The 20,878-nt window shown below is 37.6% G+C and overlaps 1 protein-coding gene across 1 annotated transcript in view; it reads right to left on the bottom strand.

Moving 5' to 3' along the window:
- Positions 1-20,878, bottom strand: part of GRM1 (glutamate metabotropic receptor 1) — a 99,585-nt gene that overhangs the window by 20,502 nt on the left and 58,205 nt on the right. The window contains exon 7 of the mRNA XM_058668956.1: positions 9,845-10,775. Coding sequence (XP_058524939.1) covers positions 9,845-10,775 — 931 coding nt within the window. The remainder of the gene's footprint in view (positions 1-9,844; positions 10,776-20,878) is intronic.

The raw sequence follows: 20,878 nt of genomic DNA on the forward strand, positions 1-20,878 counted from the left end.
TCGACTGCTTTCCCAGGCCACAGGCAGGGAGCTGGATTGGAAGTGGAGCTGCCAGGATTAGAACCGGCGCCCATATGGGATCCCAGAGTGTTCAAGGCGAGGACTTTAGCCACTAGGCCATGACGCCAGGCCCCTCTGCATAGATTTTAAAAGAGAATTTTGTGAACATCATTACCTTTCTTTGTATCTACTTATGTTTATTGGAAATGTAAATTTACATAGAAAAAGAGAGACAGAAAGATCTTCCATCTACTGGTTCATTCTCCAAAACACCACAATGGCCAGAGCTGAGCACAACAGAAGATAGGAACCAGGAGCTTCTTCAGGTCTCCTGGGTGGATACAGGATCCCAAGGTTTGGGGCTATGCTCTGCTGCTTTTCCAGGCCACAAGCAGGGAACTGAATGGGAAGTAGAGCAGCTGGGGTATGCACTGGCATCCATACGGGATCCCAGCACTTGCAGGAGGAGGATTAGCCAATTGAGCTGTCGTGCCATGCTTGAGCAACATTCATTTTGATTTTGCCTCTGAAGTATTTGTACTTACTCTCCACCTTTAGCTGTTAACACCCTAAACATTAACACCCTGCTCCCCTTGCAACCAACTTTTCCTTGAGGCCCCAGTCTCTTTTATCTACTGTTGTCACAGGATGATTCAGAAACCCACATGTTCACCAGCATAGTGAACTGCTTTTTCATTTGAGTATCTTCCTATTGTGCAGAAGGTGAGGTCCAAACTTTTAGGATCCCTAATTAGGCCCTACATAATCTGTTTTTAGCTGACTCATCCAGTTCATAAAAGTTTCTGCTCTGATACCCTGGAATCGCCCCTAATTCCTTCAGCCAGAAGTGTTGAGTGTTTCCCAGAACCCTTACAACCCGATTCCCACTGCTCTACACCACCACCTCTTTTTCTCCTGGCCAAACCCTAGGGTATACAGTGCTTCCTGGAAACATCCCAACATCCTAGCGCTGGGTAGACACCTCTCACAACACGCCCGTGACAGCTTCTATTTGTCCTTGAAACGCACACTCTTCCAAGTGCCAGTTGTCTGGATAGATCTTGTTGTCCATAAAGGCAGACCACAAAGGTGTGTTTCGTTCACACCTGTAGTTCACTCTACTTGCCTCATTGGCTGGCAGATACCAGGTGCTTTAACCATTTATGGAATGAATGAGTCACCGTTGCTACATCTCTACACTTTACAAACCTTGGCTCAGGCCATTAACCCACCATAGAAAAGTGATGGCATTTTAAGATCAGTGCTGACATAACTTCTGGCTTTCTGCATTGGAGCTAAATGAAGAAGCCTACTGAAACCTGCTTTGGGTTTAGTAATCTACGGTCCTTAGCCTACCGAACTGTCTTAAGCGATTCCTTTGTCAAGATGAAAAGAACCAATGACCAGAGTTCAAGACTCACCCCTTTTGGTCCAGTTGGAAAATATTTCTCATAGGTTTTACAATTTCCTGACCTCAGGTCTATAGTGAAGGACACCTTGTGTGATACCAGGACACACTTTATGCCCTTGGTCGTGGAAGTTCATACTCCTTACTGTCATTGCCCATGTCTTGTTGATTTTCCTCTACTTCATTTACTGCTTTTTCTGTGAGCACACAGACCACACTATTTTCTTCATAAATAAATCACCCATAGTTTATAAATAGTAGTTTATCCACATATTTTTCAAATGAAGGGTTGGATTAGAAATATTGAAATGTTTAACATAAGACACTACCAAGAATCAATGGCTAACATCTCAGAGAAGTCTGGGGATATCCCTTCTCCTTTTTCTACCCCCACACCAGTCCCAGTACTATAATTTCTTTAATGGAACTTTCTTCATCTAGGTATATTATTTTTCCTGTTAACATTTTTCTTGTTATTCTTTCCATACCCAACCAAAATATGCAAGAAATATGTTAAGTTTGATCAGATAGAAAAACAAATCAATTCCCAGTTTTGGGAGGCAATTTTTTAAGGAGCCTGGAAACTGACTACACTTGAAGGCAATAGAAAAAGTTATAGAAATGAGGTTTACTGATGTATTTATTTCAGTGCCAAATCCTTTGAAGTCCATACACATGAGGAAATTTCATGGAAAAATGTCTAGTGTGAAAAATCTCCATGGATTTTGAAATTTCTGCACCAAATTAAACCTACAATTTTTTAAATGTATGAGGCTTTTGAAGAACCTTGAAGTTCTTATAACTAGGAAGCAAGAGAAGGAAAGGTACTTCTTAGTTTTACTTTTTATACATTGAAAAAAATCTTAGGAATTTATTATCAATTCTACTGTCATTAAAACTGTTTTTGCTAAAATTGTTTTCTGCAGTATCAGTTCTCATTTTTTCCATTTTTATTTATGTTTTTGAGATGACATGTTGCTAATTTGTATTATAATCAAAGGCACAGAGCTTCACTAAATAAACTCAATAAATAAGAAGTAAAAGAATTCAATAAATAAGAAATAAAAGGCAATAGTGGAACAGGAATATAGTCGGGGCTATAAATAATCACAGACAAAAAGATGTCAATTTCACTCACATGCTATGCACTTTAAAATAGTCACAGATCATTCATTGTTTGACAGAGCCTTTGGCCATATCACCTGGGGATGGGGCCTGATTATGTTAACTGTCAGGTCCTCTCGTGTCTTGAAGTTCATATGCACAGAGATACTAATTGCTATCAACTAAAGGAGATTTCTCTTACTCCTTGAATTAAAAACTAAGCATGGACAAATTTGGGGGTTAACCAAGTATGCATTAACTTTCTTTTTCCATTCTACTAACCATTATTAACAATGCTCAGAATCAACATTTTACTGTTGGCCATAATTGATGTTGTGTTTTGGCCGACGCAGAAGACAATGTTCCAGTGATCTGTTTTCCTTATAAAACAAAAGGAAGCAAAACCAACTGACAAACTTTCTTTTGTTCTCTTTCTTCATCCTGAAGCAGCTGAGAAACATTTTTTAGCCAGAAATCTACATAAACATGCCAAAAATCTGTCCTTGACTTTTGCATTTAATTGTCTATGCATATCAGACCTTAATAACAAACACTATATTTGAGCCACAGAGTTTTTTCCCAAGCACCCCATTGGCAATGTGTCTTCCTGTGGTAGGTAAAACTGGGGGATGCAGTACATTGACAGTCTTCCTTGGGTAGCCAGATATGTAATAACACATCAACTTAGAAGTGGAATGATGACCTTCCAATTTCTGGAAGTGCCTGAGAAACGGTGAAAGAAATCCGGTAAGAGGGATGAAGGGGGAGGGGGAGAGAGAGAGAGAGAGAGAGAGAGACAGAGAGAGAGAGAGAGAAGAGGCAAAGAGACCTAGAGCCTTCGTATTCAGGAGCTCTGTTATCTGCAAGTCCCAAAAGCACTCTGGGCCCATTCACGTGAGCTACCTGATACCATTTTCCATATTTCTTTATATTGTGTGTCCCACCCCTTGTGCCTAGGCTAATTTAAGTGGACGTTTAAAAGTCACAAAGAATTCTATTTACCATGACTCCCTAATCCAAGCCTCCAAACTCACTGGCACTGCCTTTATATGCTCTTCATTCTGTAAACACGGAGTGCCTGTGCCCTTGGACCAACTTTATGAGCCAGTTGTTCACTAGGCCAGTTTCTCTTTGGAGCAGATAACACTTCACACCAGCACCAAGATAGCAGATGAAGTACAAATGACTTCATGTTTCCTTGGCCGGGGCCAAGCCTCTTTAGATTGCCAAACATGACAGAAAGAGGGTCCTTCCTCACATATATCGCCTGTGGAGCCACACTTGCCTCCACACTCCACAAGCATTCAACTGTTTTACCTCTGTAAACATAATGAACTGATAACGATAATACCTATTTTTACTTTCTGAAACTCTACCTAAGGTGAAATAGCTTTGTGTTAGTATAGAAGTTCCCTTGTACCATCTGATGTTTTCACAATTTTAAAGTCACTAGCTAACAACAATTACAACTTTATTCCAAACCAGGCACTACGCTGTATTATGTATAGGCATTTTCTGTTTTAACACTTCCAACAATGTTATGAGGCAAGTATTGTTATCATTCCATTTTATAAATCACATACAAATAAGTTAAACAATTTGCCTGTGAACTAGTAGTCTGGAAAAAACGAGTCAAGAGATATCTACAATGAATTTGATATTTGTGCCCTGCCCTCAATTCATGTCAAGTCCTAATCTGATATAATTGGGAGAAGTGTTTTTGCGAGGTGATTAAGCCATCAACTGAAAATGATATCAATGTCCTCAAGAGCTCTACCCTTTTGCTGCCATGTGAGGATACAACAATAAGATGGCTACCTCAAGACAAAAAGAAGGACCTCACCAGGACCCCAAAACAGTGTTACCCTTATTTTAGACTTCCAAATCTCCAGGATGGTGAAAAATAAATTTCCACTGTTTAATTCACCCTGACTATGAATATATCTGGCTGAAGATACCCATCCACATGAGGAATTACGTTAGACTGCAACTGTGTTATAGCCCAATTTTCTCATAACAAGGTTTGCTACCACTAAACTGTCAACCCTGTGAGGGCAAGCTTTGACTCATCATTTCATTTGATGAATGAATTTATTATTAAGAGACACAAGGACCCATTAGAGTGGCATTGCAAAAACAGTTATTTTAGTCCCATTTATTTTTCTCATAAAAAAAGCCTTGAGCTTTCTAAGCCTATATTTCTTTATTTACACAGTGGGGTGATTAATGTGTTTACCTTGAGTGATTATAGATGATCATATGAGAATATTTCAGAATTCAGTTTACAAACTATAAATTATGCCATATGGTGATATCAAGCTTAAAGACTTAAATATGTGTGTAAATCATACAAGCTTTTTGAAGATAAAAGAAATATAGATGTGATCTGCCTCAAAAAAAGAATTCCATTCTCCTAAACCTATAGTATCATCTATAGTGTGAGTATAGGGAAAGTCACATCTGTGTTATTTGCTGAATGTGTGCTAGTTAATAATAACAATAATAATACAAGGAAACAGCGGTGACCAGAAAGTTGGTACACCAGATAGGAAGAAAGTTGTGCTTCTCCCATCATCCTGAGGTGATTCATCCTCCTCTCCTGTGAGCCTGGAGCCTCTCTACATGGTCATGCATAGCTGAGGCCTCCTGCAAACACAATTCACTGACCAGCCTAAGTTCATTCTAAGTTGGACCTAAGGTACCTTTAACTGATGAAGAAGTGTTTTGTCTTTCCAGACTTGAGGCATTTGAGTTTGTTTTGGGGAGACACAGGCTTTCTCCCAAACCAATAATCCTGATGCTGGTGCTTAGGCGTCCTGACTGAGATCAGGTGGCGATACAAGGATCTCTCCAGTCCTTGAAATAAATATACCGGCTTTGTTCCTGGCTGACTCTGGCTCTTGATACACAGTACCACTTTTTAAATGACCCTCATTTAAATGGGCAGAAAAGTCTTCTGGGAACTGAGAATTCTAGAAATACACACTTCATTTGCAAGACTTTCTTCATTTGTCCTTGAATGTATATTCAATATTCTTAGTCCAGAGATCAGTGAAAATCAGCAATAATATTTTTGGGTGGATGTTAATTCTAAATGTTATAAGTTCATGTCCTGACTTCGTCTTAAGTTCCAGAATTACACACATTAGCTGAGTTAGAACCAGTGCCAGCCACATATGTCATGTACTAACACTCCACTAAAATGATAAAGCTTTACCAGCATGAATCACATGATCTTTTTTATATATACAAATGTTCCTGTTGGCTCTTGTCCAGATATTATGATTTTTCTTAATCCTGTCTTCTATAAAATCATATCCTCTTCCTCAACCTCCTTCTAGAATGTCTACACTTCTTATTTTGATGCCAAACTCATCAATGTCTTGCAGCACAGCTTCTACCCAAATCTTGGTTTCTATCTCAATGACAAACTTTGCTATGAACTGAACGTTTCAGTCATCTCACTGTCCCCAAATTCAAGGGGTGAAGCCCTAAATCCTAGTGAAACTATATTTAAGATGGATAATTAAGACAATTAGGTAATAAGGTTTAGATGAGGTCATAGACATGGGTTCTCTGTAATAGGTTTGATGTCTTCATAAGATACATGAGCAACATGCTTATTCTGTCTCTTCATCTCTCTCTCTATATCCCTCTCTCTTTGTTCCTCTCACACAGACAAGACATTATATGAGTACACAGCAAGAATGCAAATGCTTGCAACCCAAGGGGACAATTCCTAGCAGAAGTTGGCAACTGGATCTCACATTTCCAGCCTCCATACGTAAATGTCAGTTGATTAAGCTACCAAGTGTTTGAAATTTTACCATAGAAGCCCAAACAGATAAAGAGTAGTTTCGTTGGTTTATATGAGGCTGCATACTTTTATTTCCACTCCTATTTCTAACAGCCTTATCAATTCTGTATTGCATGAGGTGACTCAAACATATATTAATGTTTCTGAATAATTTCCATATGTGAAATGAAATCACTATAGTACAATTTCTCACACCAAAAACATCTTCTAAGGCCAACCACTTGTCTATTTCCCTATGGATATCTGTGGATTGCTTTTTTTCTATGACAACTGAAGAGAGTTTTGAAACTCTTTTGAAAGTCGTTTTACATTAGTTTAGATTTGAACAGTTTTCCATTCAAGTATAGTAAAAAAATAGCTAAATAAATTAGAGGTGACAAAATCAATGATGCCTCAGTTGATTTTCCATGATAAGACTATGCCTTAAGATGTCTAACTGTAAATAGCTCATGTAAGTCAAACATACAACTTATTTTTTAAGTTCCTCCTGTATAACATGTCAGACAACATGAAACAAATTCCCAAATCATTGATTGTGTTAGATCTTTGATTGTGGAGGAAATAAAAAAATGAAGCAAACTTTTCAAAAAACAGCCATGTAGCATCATCTTACCCTTGTATTCAGAAACATGCTATCAACCAGAATGTTTTCAGAATTTCAAATTCCTCCAGACAATATTTCAACAAATAGCTTAATCGGAAGCTCTTCATTATCGCATCTGTTCTGTGTTTATAGCTGCATGTGCAGCCTGCTGAACACTCTCAATGCACTATAAACGTACAAACTGCACATCCAGAATGGTAATAAGCTCATTGCACGATATGTTCTCCAGAGTTTTCAGCCTCTTGCTTTAGTTGGTAAAACTGTTAGTTTTTAGTGCTGTGGAAAATATTGGATTGTTTGTGATTTTTATAACTTTGGAGGCAAACCAGAAAACATAAAAGGACAAGAATAAAAGTAATGATGTTGGCACTGAGGTTACTGCTGTATTTTAAAACTGTAGTCTTATGGAATCACACAGAAGCAATATAGCAGAATGAAGGCTAAAAATGAGTTAACCTCTGAATAGGTTTAATAGACACTTGATCCCAAATATTTTCCACCAGTCATCTCACTTGTGTAATGCACATGGAAGAACCTGCATGTTATTTAGAAAGTTACATGCTATAGTTGTTAATTAGAAATATATTATGATGATAATGCTTGATAAACTACAGCTAAACAGTTCAATTTATTGGTGAATCCAGTGTGTCCTAGAAGACTAATCTTGTTCATTTAAATTGAACTTTTTTTCTCTTCCAAACCATATTCCAGATGAAATTTCTACCAGTGAAGGATGTTCTCAGAGTGTAAGGAAAGGCATCCAGGTGCTGGAAGGTCGTGGGAAAGTGCAGTGATGTCTGGCTTCTGGAGAAGTGTTAAGCATGGCTAACGAAACACCAGCTCACTCTGAATCATCCTGGCAGCCAGCACTGAACATTCTTTAGTCATAACTCTCTTGGATAGGTGCCATATCCATCTATACATAGAACCACAGCAGAGTTTCTAAAATGGCATATTCCTGGGCACCAACACAGGATATCTCAATCCTATAGTTTCCCTCTTCCCACTAAATGGTTAGAAGAACAGCTTTCAGAAATGAGTCATGACTGAAAAATCACACACAGAAGTTTCTGAAGAACTAAAATAAAGGCAGGAAAGTTAGAAACATGGAACTGGATTATAGTTGATGATGATGAAAGGAGCACTCCAAAATCAAATATGATGCTGTAAAGGGAATCGCTTCAGCACCACAAACATCCAAGAGTATCTTATTTCCTCTCATTTTATTTTCTCCCATTCCTTCCCTCATTAAGAAAGTGATTTCAATGTCATTTTACAAATGGGCTCTGTGGGTAATGGTTTGGTTTTTCCCAGCCCTCATTTGATGGCCCTTTTTTTTGCTTCCATGCTTGTTGGTAACTCTACATCAGAAATTATTTCTGAGGGAATGTTAGCTCGCACAAAACAATAACAACAACAACAAAATAACAGGACAAGGGAAAAATGTGACTAAGCACTTGTGTTATTAACATGCCATGAAGAATTTTAATCTATGTGGCAAGACGTAGGCATCAAATATTGTCCTTATCCCCAACATTGACACAACTTGACTTAATATTTTTACATGAAATGACAGTAACTTTACACATTTCAAAGATATTGTCACTAAGATTCTATCACTGAGCTTCAAATTTATTTTTTTTATAAAAGATGCTTGTGTTTCTTCTTCACAAAGATATGAAACTCAGAATTTCAAAGCATTGTGATTTTTTGACTTAATGTAAAATGGAAAGTTTTCCATCAGTGATACCTAGGCAAAGAATGGCTAAGCAGAACTTCATTTAAAAGTTACACAAATTCAAAACAACTTAGTTTTTACAACCTACAAATGAGGAAAAATAGTATTCATTCCCCTTTTCTGACTGGCTCAGGTGGACAGAGTAGTTACATAACGAAGTATATGTTCTAATTTTTGGTATTAAAATATTCACTTTTGAAGGACTATTTCCTAGAGTAAATTTCAAAATATAGTGGAAAAAGTTGTCAAATTTTTAGTGGATCTATTACCTTTAGAATTTCAAACATCTGTGTCATTTAAAAAAGTATACCTATTACATGAATTTTTTTCCATGAGACCCTGAAAGAGATCAGGCATGAAAATTAGCATATGCTTCTTCTCAAAGCAGAATTGGGCAAGAGAAGGCAAAGTACTTATATCTTTGTCTAAACTACTGAGAAATTTCCAGAATAGCAATCATCTAGACTTTGTTCATCACATGTTCATATTGGGGGTTCATCTTCTTTATTTTGTTCTATGAAGGTTTGGTTACTAAGAAACCACTCTGATTGTGATTGAGTAGAAATAACCTATGTGCACCATGATGTAACCTATTTTACAAAATGAGTTTAATTCAGTGAATAAGATTTAGGGGGCCTTATCTCAGGGCAAGTTTGGTACTTTGTTGTAAAATTTTAAAGCAGTAATTTGCCCTGGAGCTTGATTTCCTTCTCTTCCATGTCTTACCACTGGTAGAGTACAGAATGGTAAAAATACATCAAAGGCTATCCCCAATTATTGCATAATCTAGAACTAGTGTTTGTATCTCTCACTAGAAACCCAATGTGTTATAGAACCTCCAATATCCTCAGGGGGAAGGCTGCATGTGAATGAAAAAGTCACTGACAGAATGAAGACTGCGCTTCTAGCAGGAATGAAGATGTGTTCAGCTGGCTGCAGCTTCATGCTCCTCCTCCTTCAAAGGGATGAAAGTGAAGCAGATCTTTGATTCTATACTTACTGCAACAGAAGGCTAGAAATGCTTAAGAAATGAATTTTAAAAAACATGGGAGAAATGAAGGAAAACTATTTAGAGATGTGGAAGAGAATGAAGGAGACAGTGAGATAAGGCAGGGAAAGGGGAAAAGGAAGAAGGGAAGAGAGACAGAGACAAACCCAGCTCAGATAACTCACTTGGCATTCCCTGCCCCTGGCTTCTTTCTTCGGAAAATATTGAGGAAAGTGTTGGAGCGGCAGGGCAGCTTGCCATCGCCAACATGCATGCGGACGACATCCGAGGTGGTGAAGGCACTGCGGACATTCCTCTCAGGCTTAGCAATAATGATGTACATCTTTGGAGTGAACATGCACCCCAGTGCCACTGTTACACTGAGGCTCACTGCAAAGCAGGTGGTGATGATCTTGTAGTTGCTCCCAAAGTAAATGGGTACAAAAGCAAGCCAGATGATGCAGGTAGTGTACATAGTGAAGGCGATATATTTGGCCTCGTTGAAGTTGGCGGGTACGTTGCGAGTCTTGAAGGCATAGTAGGTACAGCTCATGATGAGGAGTCCGTTATAGCCCAAAGGAGCGACCACACCCAGGTTGCTGGTATTGCAGATAAGGTAGACTTCCTTGATGCTTGGATAGGACAGAATGGGCATGGGGGGTTCCATGATAATCAGTGTTACCACCAGTGTTAGCTGTACACTAATCAAAATTGAGGCAATGATCACCTGGGCCCAGGCACTCATGAACCTGGGCTTCCGGGTACAGATCTTCTTCTTGCTGCCAGCCAGGATGCGTGCGATACGATTGGTTTTGGTTACCAAGGCAGAGTAGCACATGGCAGAGGAGAGGCCAACCAGGAGGCGTTGGAGGTAGCAGGATGTGGTAGTAGGCTTGGCAATGAGAGTGAATGGGCACACATAGCCTAGGAAGATGCCAGCCAAGATGATATAGCAGAGCTCCCGACTGGAGGATTTGACCACAGGAGTGTCCCGGTACAGCACAAAGATGAGGGTGACAAACAAGGTAACCAAGATGCCCAGGCAAGAAAAGGCGATGGCTATGATTGATTCTATGTTGCTCCATTCAAGATAGCGAACAGGAATGGGCTCACAGCCTGCGATAAGAAAGAAAGTCATTGGAACATGAATCCAAGATTTTTGCTGAATGATAATGCCAAGTCTGGGCCTGGTATTGTGGTGCAGGGAGTTAAGCTGCAGCCTGCAATGCAGGTGTCCTGTTTGAGTACTGGTTTAACCCCTGGCTGATACACTTCTGGATCGAGCTCCCTACTAATGTACCTGGGAATGTGTTGGAAGATGGCCCAAATACTGGGAGTCCTTTCACTTCCATGGGAGACCCAGATGGAATTTCTGGCTCCTGGTTTCGTCATGACTAAGCTAGCCCTGGCTGTTACAGTCATTGAGGAGTAAACCAGTAGGTAGAAGATCACTCTCTCTTCTCTATCTAGGTAACTCTGTATTATCGATAAATAAATAATGTCTTGAAAAAATACAGTGCTTAATAGTTTCCACAGACATGATTGCACATTCTTCATGATTTATGCTAGTTTGGGCATTTTTATGATACCTCATTATTATACATATTAAAATATTATACATAACAATCTACTCTGTACAATCATGTCCCCCAAATCGGTCTCAGTGTAAGCCTATATGAATCTATGAAAATTAACTTTTCTTTAGACATCAACATAGGCACTGTTCTGTGGAGCTCAGTTTTAAATTTTCAAAAAATTTTGAAAAACAAACCAATTTTCTGATAAAGGTTAAGTGGTGATATGATGGTAGAACTAACAGGAAATGAGCTAAGAAAATTTTTCTGCTTTATGCAGTCATCATTCATGGGCAACTTCAGGTTATAAAAGCATGTAATTTTGGCTATTGTTGGCCAGCCAAGGGTCTGAAAGATAAATTTAATTTTAATTATTTAGTAGAATCTACATTTGCTTTTTTCACCACATGATTCTACATTAATCACTTTAAAAATCTCGTTAGTTGTAGGATATGTGTACCTGCCATCTGAGAACTTCAAACAAACACACAAAGAATAGCATCTCCCCTCATGGATCTCTTGAAAGGAGAGGCCAATATGTGTTTCTGAATGTCCATCTCTTCCCTCTAGATAGAGAATAAAATCTATTATGAAATTCAAAGTAACACCAAAAGGACTTGTAAGTCTCTGAGACAAGCTCTTAATCAGGTTTTGTGTTTGGTATGGGCAAGCATTTCCTAAATTGTGAAAGCAAAATCATTGTTGTAAATTTAGGAAAAGAGGCATTGTTCTGTAGTCATGGCAGCAAGGAAGCACCAGAACCTGTTTTGATCCTGTGCAATCAGCACCAACCTACCACAGTGAACATATTTGCATGACAACCAATTCAGTCTGCTGATAACCAGCCAGGCTGCCACAGGCTCGCCTTACTACATCAGTGCCAACAAATCAACAACAATTTTACATGGATTATCTGTTTAAAAGATTCATTTATTTGAAATGCAACTTATGGAGAAAGAGATAGGGTGAACAACAGAGACAAAGAGGAAGACATCTTCCATCTAGTAGTCTACTCTCAAATGAATGTAACGTCTTGTGATGCGCCAGGCAAAGCCAGGAGTCAGGATCTTCATTAGGGTATCAACTATGGGGAATGAGAGTCGAGATACTTGGCCTATCTTCCAGTGCTTTTCCAGGCACATTAGCAGGGAGCTGGTTCATAGAACTGAAATAGCCAGGAACTGACCTTGTGCCTATAGGGTATGCTGGCATCACTGGCAGTGGTTCAACTTGCTATACCACAATACCAGCCCCAAGTGACTACAAACTTACCCATGGTACCAACAAGCTCATGCTCTGAAAATTTATATATCCATGAACTCCACGCATTTAAAAACCTCCTATAGCATGAACAGCTCCTTTGTTCTGGGAAAAGTGATCTGACTTTCATACCCACTTTTTACTATGTTAAGCAATAAATGCAGCTGTTTGGGTTTCTTTTCTATTTGTGTACAATTATCCTTTGGTTTCCACAGAATATTGGTCCCAGACCAGCATGGATATCCAAATCTGGCAACGCTTGGAGTTTCTCATAACAATGTGAATAGTATTTGCCAATGAACCATGCAAATCATATTTACTTTGAATCATTACTTAATGACATTTAATAGTAGACTGTATATGTGATATGATATCTACTTATATTCTGCATTTCTTAGAGAATAATGCCAAAATAATACTCAGTACATGTTTAATTGTTTAATACAAATATAATCATTTTATCCTTAATAAAAAGGATGGTTGAATCTAGAGGCACAGAAGCAGTGGATGCATGGAAATGATTGTGTTTATTCTATCTGCTTTTCATATTTCCAAAGATTTTGCCAAAGTCATTTAAACATCTTAGTTTGTAATGTTCCAGGAGATGTTCCAGTCAACAGGTTAACTCACTATGCTCTTATATCCCAAGTCTTCCCTTACCATTTAGTACACATGAGATAAGCTTGACAATGTTCTAGCTATGGATAACTGCTTAATACTATTGTTTATAAATGTATTTAGTTATTTTAGTATTCTATTTAGTTCTATTTTTAGTATTTATTTTAGGATTTAGTATTATTTTAGTATTGGTGGTCATACAGGTCTTTGTATGATGGAATTAAACTGGAGCCTGCATATGAAATACTTATATCTCTATCTGTAACTAAATTCATCTTTTCGTTTTGAGGTGCTCCATTAAGTAATCAGATGTACTATTTCTAAAAAATACCTGGACATTTTTTCAATTTTTACTAATGTAAAGAGCACATATTTCATGTATTTCATAGACCCGATTCTAAGAGAGTGATAATCACCTCCATTGCTCTTTCTCTCACTCAATCCCATGAGATTCCTAACTTTGTTTTTCCTGCAAGTTTGTTGCAAAAATATAATTTTAATCTACCCTATAGTCACAGACTTAATGCATCACTATTGATAATACTCAACAGATAAAACTAGAAACAACACAGTTCCAGGCCTGGCGCAATGGCCTAGCAGCAAAAAGTCCTCGCCTTGAACGCTCCAGGATCTCATGTGGGCACTGGTTCTAATCCTGGCAGCTCCCCTTCCCATCCAGCTTCCTGCTTGTGGCCTGGGAAAGCAGTTGAGTATGGCCCAATGCCTTGGGACCCTGCACACACATGGGAAACCTAGATGAAGTTCCTGGCTCCTGGCTTCAGATTGATGCAGCGCCAGCCATTGCAGTCACTTGGGGAGTGAATCAGTGGATGAAAGATATTCCTCTCTGTCTGTCCTCTTCTCTGTTTATCTGACTTTGTAATAAAAATAAATAAATCTTAAAAAAATAACACAGTTCCAAAAGAGCATAAAAGAAGGACTGAGTCCTAAAAAGCCAAATTCCTACGCAGCGTGTTAATATAGAATACCCCCCAAAAATGTATAGGAATGAGATGTCAGTGAAGATTTTGATTCAGATATACACAATTTTATAAATGTTTTTGCACATTTGGAAGTTCCCTTGTTGCTTCCTTTGTTTTGGTTATTGTTTAAGTATTATTTCATGTATTTTCCGTATCTTGTTTTGAATTTTCTTTTGAGTTTTTTCATTTTTAGTTATTTTTCTTGATACAGTTTTGTAACTATAGAAATCCACCCTCTACCTTCCCTTCCTCCCACCCATTCTGTTTCTACCAATAATATTTCCCCATATTACTCATTATTACAATAGTATAATCTTTGCAGCAACAGTCACAAGTCCAACATCATGCTATTTAAGTGTATCATGACATTTTTGGTATAAGCAATGGCAGAAAATCTTATATCATATTTTCAAGATGTATTTTCAAGATATAGTTAACCTTAAGGGAAATGGCTTACAGATATTAGGTGGAAGTTATGATACAATCCAAGATGAAAATAGTTTACTCATTAAACTCATGACCAATTTATAAAAAGCAATTGAACATTCACTCTCACGTCTCTCTTGGTTGTCCTGTGTTGGCAATTTTTTGTACCGTCATTTTGTTTCTTTCTATACTCTCTTTTAGGATTGTGAGACACCATGCATAAATACACATTTTTGGACAGACCTTAGTGCTCTCTTTCTTGTGTTTCAGAATCTATATTTAAGTCTTAACTTTTTTCTAGAAGAATTTTTGCTTCTTAGGTAAAGTCACTCTTTAATATTGATTTTTCCTGATGGTCATTGATAAATATTTAGACAGGTAAATGTAGCTCTGATGTATAGAAGATAGATTGACTAATTTAAGAGAACAATCCAAATGGAGACTTTTGATATTACAAAATCAATGTAATATTTAAGTGCAGTTCTTGATCTATTATGTGATAAAGTACAACATAGTTGGTAGTCAATGTTTTTAGTTGGATGTTGAGATTGGAATAAGCCATTTCCAACTCAAATGCAGTTTAATCAATTACTCTATAACCTTTCATTTCCAACACAGGCAATTTTTAAAACACTAACTGTGTGACTCGATAGGGAACAGCAGGACACACTGCGTCTGGAATCTTGAACTCCAAGACTGCTGCTGGTGCCAGAGACCCAGAAAAACATCTGTTTGCAATGATCCCAGAGTGGGCAAAAGTCCGAGACCAAGGCCTGAGGGTGAGAGTCCACAGTTGAGCAATTGTCCAACGCCACAGAACTGTGTGCTTAAAGGCATCCCTGAGACAGTTACGACTGAATTTTCTACTTGGGACACAATTTTGCTTCCTGACCATCAAGCATTGGAGTGTTAACACCAACATGTGACATTATCGAGGTTTGTGCCACATCAGTTCCTGTAATTTGATTGCCCAAAGAATTCAATACAAGATTGAGGCAGTAAACTTTCTGGGCTAACATTTTCTTTAGAGAAGAACACATTCATCTGGCTACCATGCTTTTGTAGTTTTTATCTGGTGTCTGTCTCATTTCTTATTTTCTCAATTACATATCATCTTTCTCTCTAACCCTATTCATGCTATGCTTATCACAGTCATTTCCTGCATAAGTTTGTATTATATTACCTTTGTACAAGCTATGATACCACTAGTTTTGACTAATAACTAATGTCATATTTTGAAATTCATAAAACATAAATTGCATCTATAAAAGCAAAATTGAAGTTCTAATTTATAGTGAAAAGTAAGAGCCAACTTGAAGTTCGGGGATGTAATGTTTGTTACAGTTCTGCATTTTAAGTAGATACTTAATATCTGTACTACAAAGAATAAATATTTAATCATATTGGCTAAAATGCCCAAAATACCGTTAGCAAAATCCACTAAGAAGAAATTAAATCACTCAACCTAAAAGTATAATTTAGCTACAAAACTAATACTGTAGCCAAATAGTAAAGATAAAGTTACTTCATGCCTTGTTAAAATGAAATTGATCTAGAAAAATTGTGAACTTGGCTACTGTCAAAATTGTGCAGGAACCCTTTGATATCTGCAAATCTAGTTATCACCCTATGATTTACAAACATACAGTAATACAAATTTATGCTTATTTTATTTCTAAACTTCTGTTTTGATTATTGTTTATTTGAAATGCAAAAAGATACACACAGATATATAGAAAGACAAGAGAATTCTCACATGAGCTAGCTCACTCTCCCAAATGAGCATATTTGGATAGGCTGAGGCTAGGACCTGGGGCCCAATTTAGATTTCCCAAAGTACAGCAGATACTCTGTTACTTGATCCCTCATCTGGTGCTTCCCAGGAAATTTGAAGGAAAAGAGGGTCTGGGTGTTGAATTCAGAAATTCTTACAAGGGGACAAGTGTCCCATAAGGCAGTATAAATCCTGCACCAAACATCACATCTAACCCTTGAATGGCTTGAAACACCTCTCTGTTGAAAAGTCACACCAGCTACAATACAATTAATTTTTTACCTAGTTGGAGAACATTCTAATTTATGAATCCAGAGACATGTGGACTTATTGGCTGAACTTAAGCTTTGAAAAGCTGTCTTTGTCATACTCAATCCTCTGGAAAAATGAGAGAATCTTAACATTCCTGAAGATTTGTTATTTTAAATAGGGATTCTCCTGAAAGCTCCAGAAAGAGAAAGTCTATATAAATTGACAGCTAAGTCAAGGACTTCACAACAAGCTGATGACCACATAAAGATCTTCTGCATAAGTTTGTCATAAGAAAATTTTTATATAAAGGATACATTCGTTTCCAGGTTATTAATGACCTTTTTCCTTACTGGTTTAAAATTATGTATATAAAGCCGTGGCTGGTGTTGGGTTGTTAGTTGGATGGTAGACAGCCCCTCTCAGGGTACCCACATTTGAGTCCTGGCTGCGCCTGAAGAGTCAGCCTTCCCTTCTTGTCCTGTGCACACTAGAGAGGCCAGCTCATGCAGTTGTATTACTGCCCTCTACATGGGAGTCCAGATTGCATTTCTGGCTCCCAGATTAGACCAGCCAAGCCCTGGGTGTTGGGAGCAATTGAGAAGCCAGAAAGAAAATAAAAAAGATGACAGCTTTGTTCTCATGTTTCCATCTTCATGCCTCTCAAATAAGATTGATTATTTAACTATATATTTAATTTCAGTAAAAATAAAATTAATAAAATTTCACAAATATGAGTTCATCTTGACTGGTTTTGGCAACAGTGATTTGTTTATGCCTAGATTATACTGGAGACAGATATCATTTTAATTCAATGATTTAGTTATGTTAAACTCCCATTGGTACAGATAATGTGAGGAGTAATATCAAAATGCTTGCTGTTACAATATACTTTAGTTATGACAGGATTTCTCTAAAAATATTTTTAATTAAAAGTACAGACAGGGCCCAGTGTGATAGCCTAGCAGCTAAGTCCTCACTTTGCACATACTGGGATCCCATATGGGGACCAGTTCTAATCCCAGCAGCCCCACTTTCCCACTTGTGGCGTGGGAAAGCAATCAAGGACAGCCCAAAGCCTTGGGACCCTGTTCCCTTGTGGGAGGCGTGGAAGAGGCTTTGGGCTCTTGGTTTTGGATCGGCTCAGTACTGCCGTTGCGGCTACTTGGGGAGTGAATCATTGGAAGGAAGATCTCCTTCATTGTCTCTCCTCCTGTCTGTATATCTGACTTTTCAATAAAAAATAAAATAAATGTAAAAAAAAGCACAGACAGAATCAAAGAAAGAGGGAGGAAGGAAGAGAGAGGAGAGAGAGAGAGAAAGACAGAGAGAGAGACTGCTGATGGATCTTCCTTCTGTTGGTTCACTCCTCAAACGGCTGCAATGGCCTGAGCTGATTTGAAATCAGGAGCCAGGAGCTTCTTCTTGATCTTCCATGTGGATGCAGTGACTCAAGCACTTATGCCATCCCCTGCTACTTTCCTAGGGCACATGGATGGAGTTGGAGCAGATGTAGAACAGCCGGGACTAGAACCGATGTTCATATGGGATGCCAGCACCACATGTGGAGAATTAGCCTAATACTCCACAGCAGCAGCCCATCCGGCAAGATTTCTTAAGACCATAAACATGAAAAGATCATGAAGGCTTACAGAATATATTTATGAAATGTTTGCACTTAAAAGCAAATGCATGATATAGTGAAAGATATGGAATGTCATCACCAAGAGGGTCATTAACTAGGTGCAGGCTCTATAGGGTGTTTATTCATACAGACATATATTTCAAGTGCAGAATAAACTACTAAGACCTGGATAATTATTATTGGCTTTGAGACAACTCGAGGCGGAAACTCTTAGCATTGCCTCTATCACCCTCAGAGCGTATTGCCAAGTCAGGCTGTCAACTAGGATATGCCAAGCAAAATTCACCAGTAAGAAAACTGGATTTGGTTGTCACCAACAATTTTCAAATTTTAAGTTACATATAATAAATTTGAGTCCCTGTCACGCTGCCAAAATTAAGAGACACATACTAATGCATAGATAATCACCGGGTGGCCCAAAGCCTAACTGTAAAATAGCTGTCCTACACAGTGCTCTCCACACAAATGGAGGAAAATATGCTTATGCTAAAAGGGGATATAATAATTCTTGTTTGGAAAAAGTATCAGTTTGTCACAAGAACACCCTGTATCTCTGTTATGATTGCTTTATCTCTAGGAAAGTTCCTAGATTCTCTTTCCTATATGGAAACTGGGTTCTTCAATGTTGATCCAGTAGCACTGGAAAAGAATAATAGAATAATATTGGATAACACGATCGACAATTTACAATTTGATTAAGCTTTTTAGAAATCTTTTTCTTCTTCATTTCATGTCTTAATTTTTTTGAAATCCTAAATTTGAGTGGCATGAAATTTGTTATTTTGAGATTAGCTCTAATGTCTATATTCTCTATTATACCTATATTCTCACTGTATGTTATATGGTGACTTTGGGTCTGGTGTTGAGGTTTAAAGAAAGGAGCTGACCAATTCAAAAGACTAGAAGGTGTGGAAGTGACCTTCAACTAGTTGTGAGTACAGTCCTGGGTCTACCTGACCACTGATGCTATAAAGGAAACTTTATGAGAATGGAACATACTATATCTGAACCCCTTAAAATTTAAGGACTTGAGGACATATGGTTAGAGTTGTCCTGGAGAAATAGGACCATCAGCTAGCTCAGATTTGCTCAGGTATAGTATAAAATACTAAGGAAAACTTGGTACAGTCGATGATTTTGATTTGAGGATTAACAGCTAATACTACTTTTTGAAACAAATATTCTGGGTGCCTATAAGATCCAAATGTATTTGAAGAGGCTAAAATTTAACACCAGATTTATCTACAATAGGTGAAGTCAAATTTAACAAGAACGAAGAAACAGAAAAAAACAACATCTATTTCACCCCATATGTGTTGGGTAAATTATCCATTTAGACATTACTCCATGCCTACTTGAGATATAATGAAAGTCCATTTCTGTTCTCCATGTGTGAATTCCACTTTTCCCAAGTCCTTTTATTGAAAGGATTATGTTTTCCCATTGATATCTATGCCAAAATCAATCAAGCATAGCTATGTGGCAGGCTATCCTATTGATCACTGTATCCGTTTTTAATCTAGTAAAATTCTTTCCTGGTTACTATACCTTCATAGTATATTTTTAGATCCAGGATATGATACAATCTCTTTTTGTTGAAAAAGATAGCATTTTGGCTATTTGGAGTATTTTATGGTCTTATACAAATTTTAAGATTATTTTTATATTTTTGAAGAATGAGATTGAGATTTTGATGGAGATTGTGTTGAATATGTAGATTGAAAATTTTGATGAAATCTACAAACAAGCTATCTTTCCATTTGTTTGTGTCATCTTCAATTTAAGTTCAACAATGTTTTATAGCTTTTAGTCTGTAGATCTTTCACTTTTTTTTTGCTTAAATTTGCTCTAAGTATTACTTTATCTCTAATGTCATTACAAGTGAAATCATTTTATTAACTTATTTTGTAGGTTGTTCGTTGTTTTATAAGACGCCACATAGAAATGCTGCTAAGTAATAGCAAAAGCTACTGATATTGTATCCTGTGACTTAACTGTGAATTTTAGAAGTTCTAACATTTTTTGCCAGATCATGAAGACAAACATTAGTGAGAATGTGCAGAAAATGAGCCCTTGTGGATTATAGGCAGGAGTGAAAATCCGTACAAATATTTTGGGAGCCTATGGGATTTCCTCAAAAAGTTAAGATAGGTGTATATAATCTAGCATTCCATCCCCATTCTTGGTATGTACACAAAAGAATTGAAATCAATATGCATATCTGATGCATGCATCCCTATGTTCCTGGCAGCATGATTCATATTAACCAGGAGTTGGAAGGAGCTTACTGTCCTTCAGTGGATGAATGAATACATGAATGTATAGATAAATGGATAGACACAGGTTGGAATAGTATTTACCCTTAATTTTAAAGAAGGAAAACAGGAAGCTGTGTCATTTGCAACAACAATGATTAAACCTAGGGACATTATGCTAAGTAGAAATAGTAAGGAATAGAGAATTCCTAACTGATGTCACTTCTGTGGCATCTAGGAACGTTAAACTCAGGGAAGTATAAATAGGATGGTGATTTCCAGAGGTGGGAAGGGGTGAAGATGGGGAACAATGTTGATAGTTTAGTAGAAGGGGTTCTATAGTAAGACACCTAATACTGTAATTACATACTTAAAATGGCTAAAATAAGAGATTTTTTTCCCTGGATTTTCTTTTCTTTATTTTTCATGTTAGAA

The sequence above is a fragment of the Ochotona princeps genome, chromosome 1, assembly GCF_030435755.1.
Source record: "Ochotona princeps isolate mOchPri1 chromosome 1, mOchPri1.hap1, whole genome shotgun sequence".
Classification (NCBI taxonomy): domain Eukaryota; kingdom Metazoa; phylum Chordata; class Mammalia; order Lagomorpha; family Ochotonidae; genus Ochotona; species Ochotona princeps.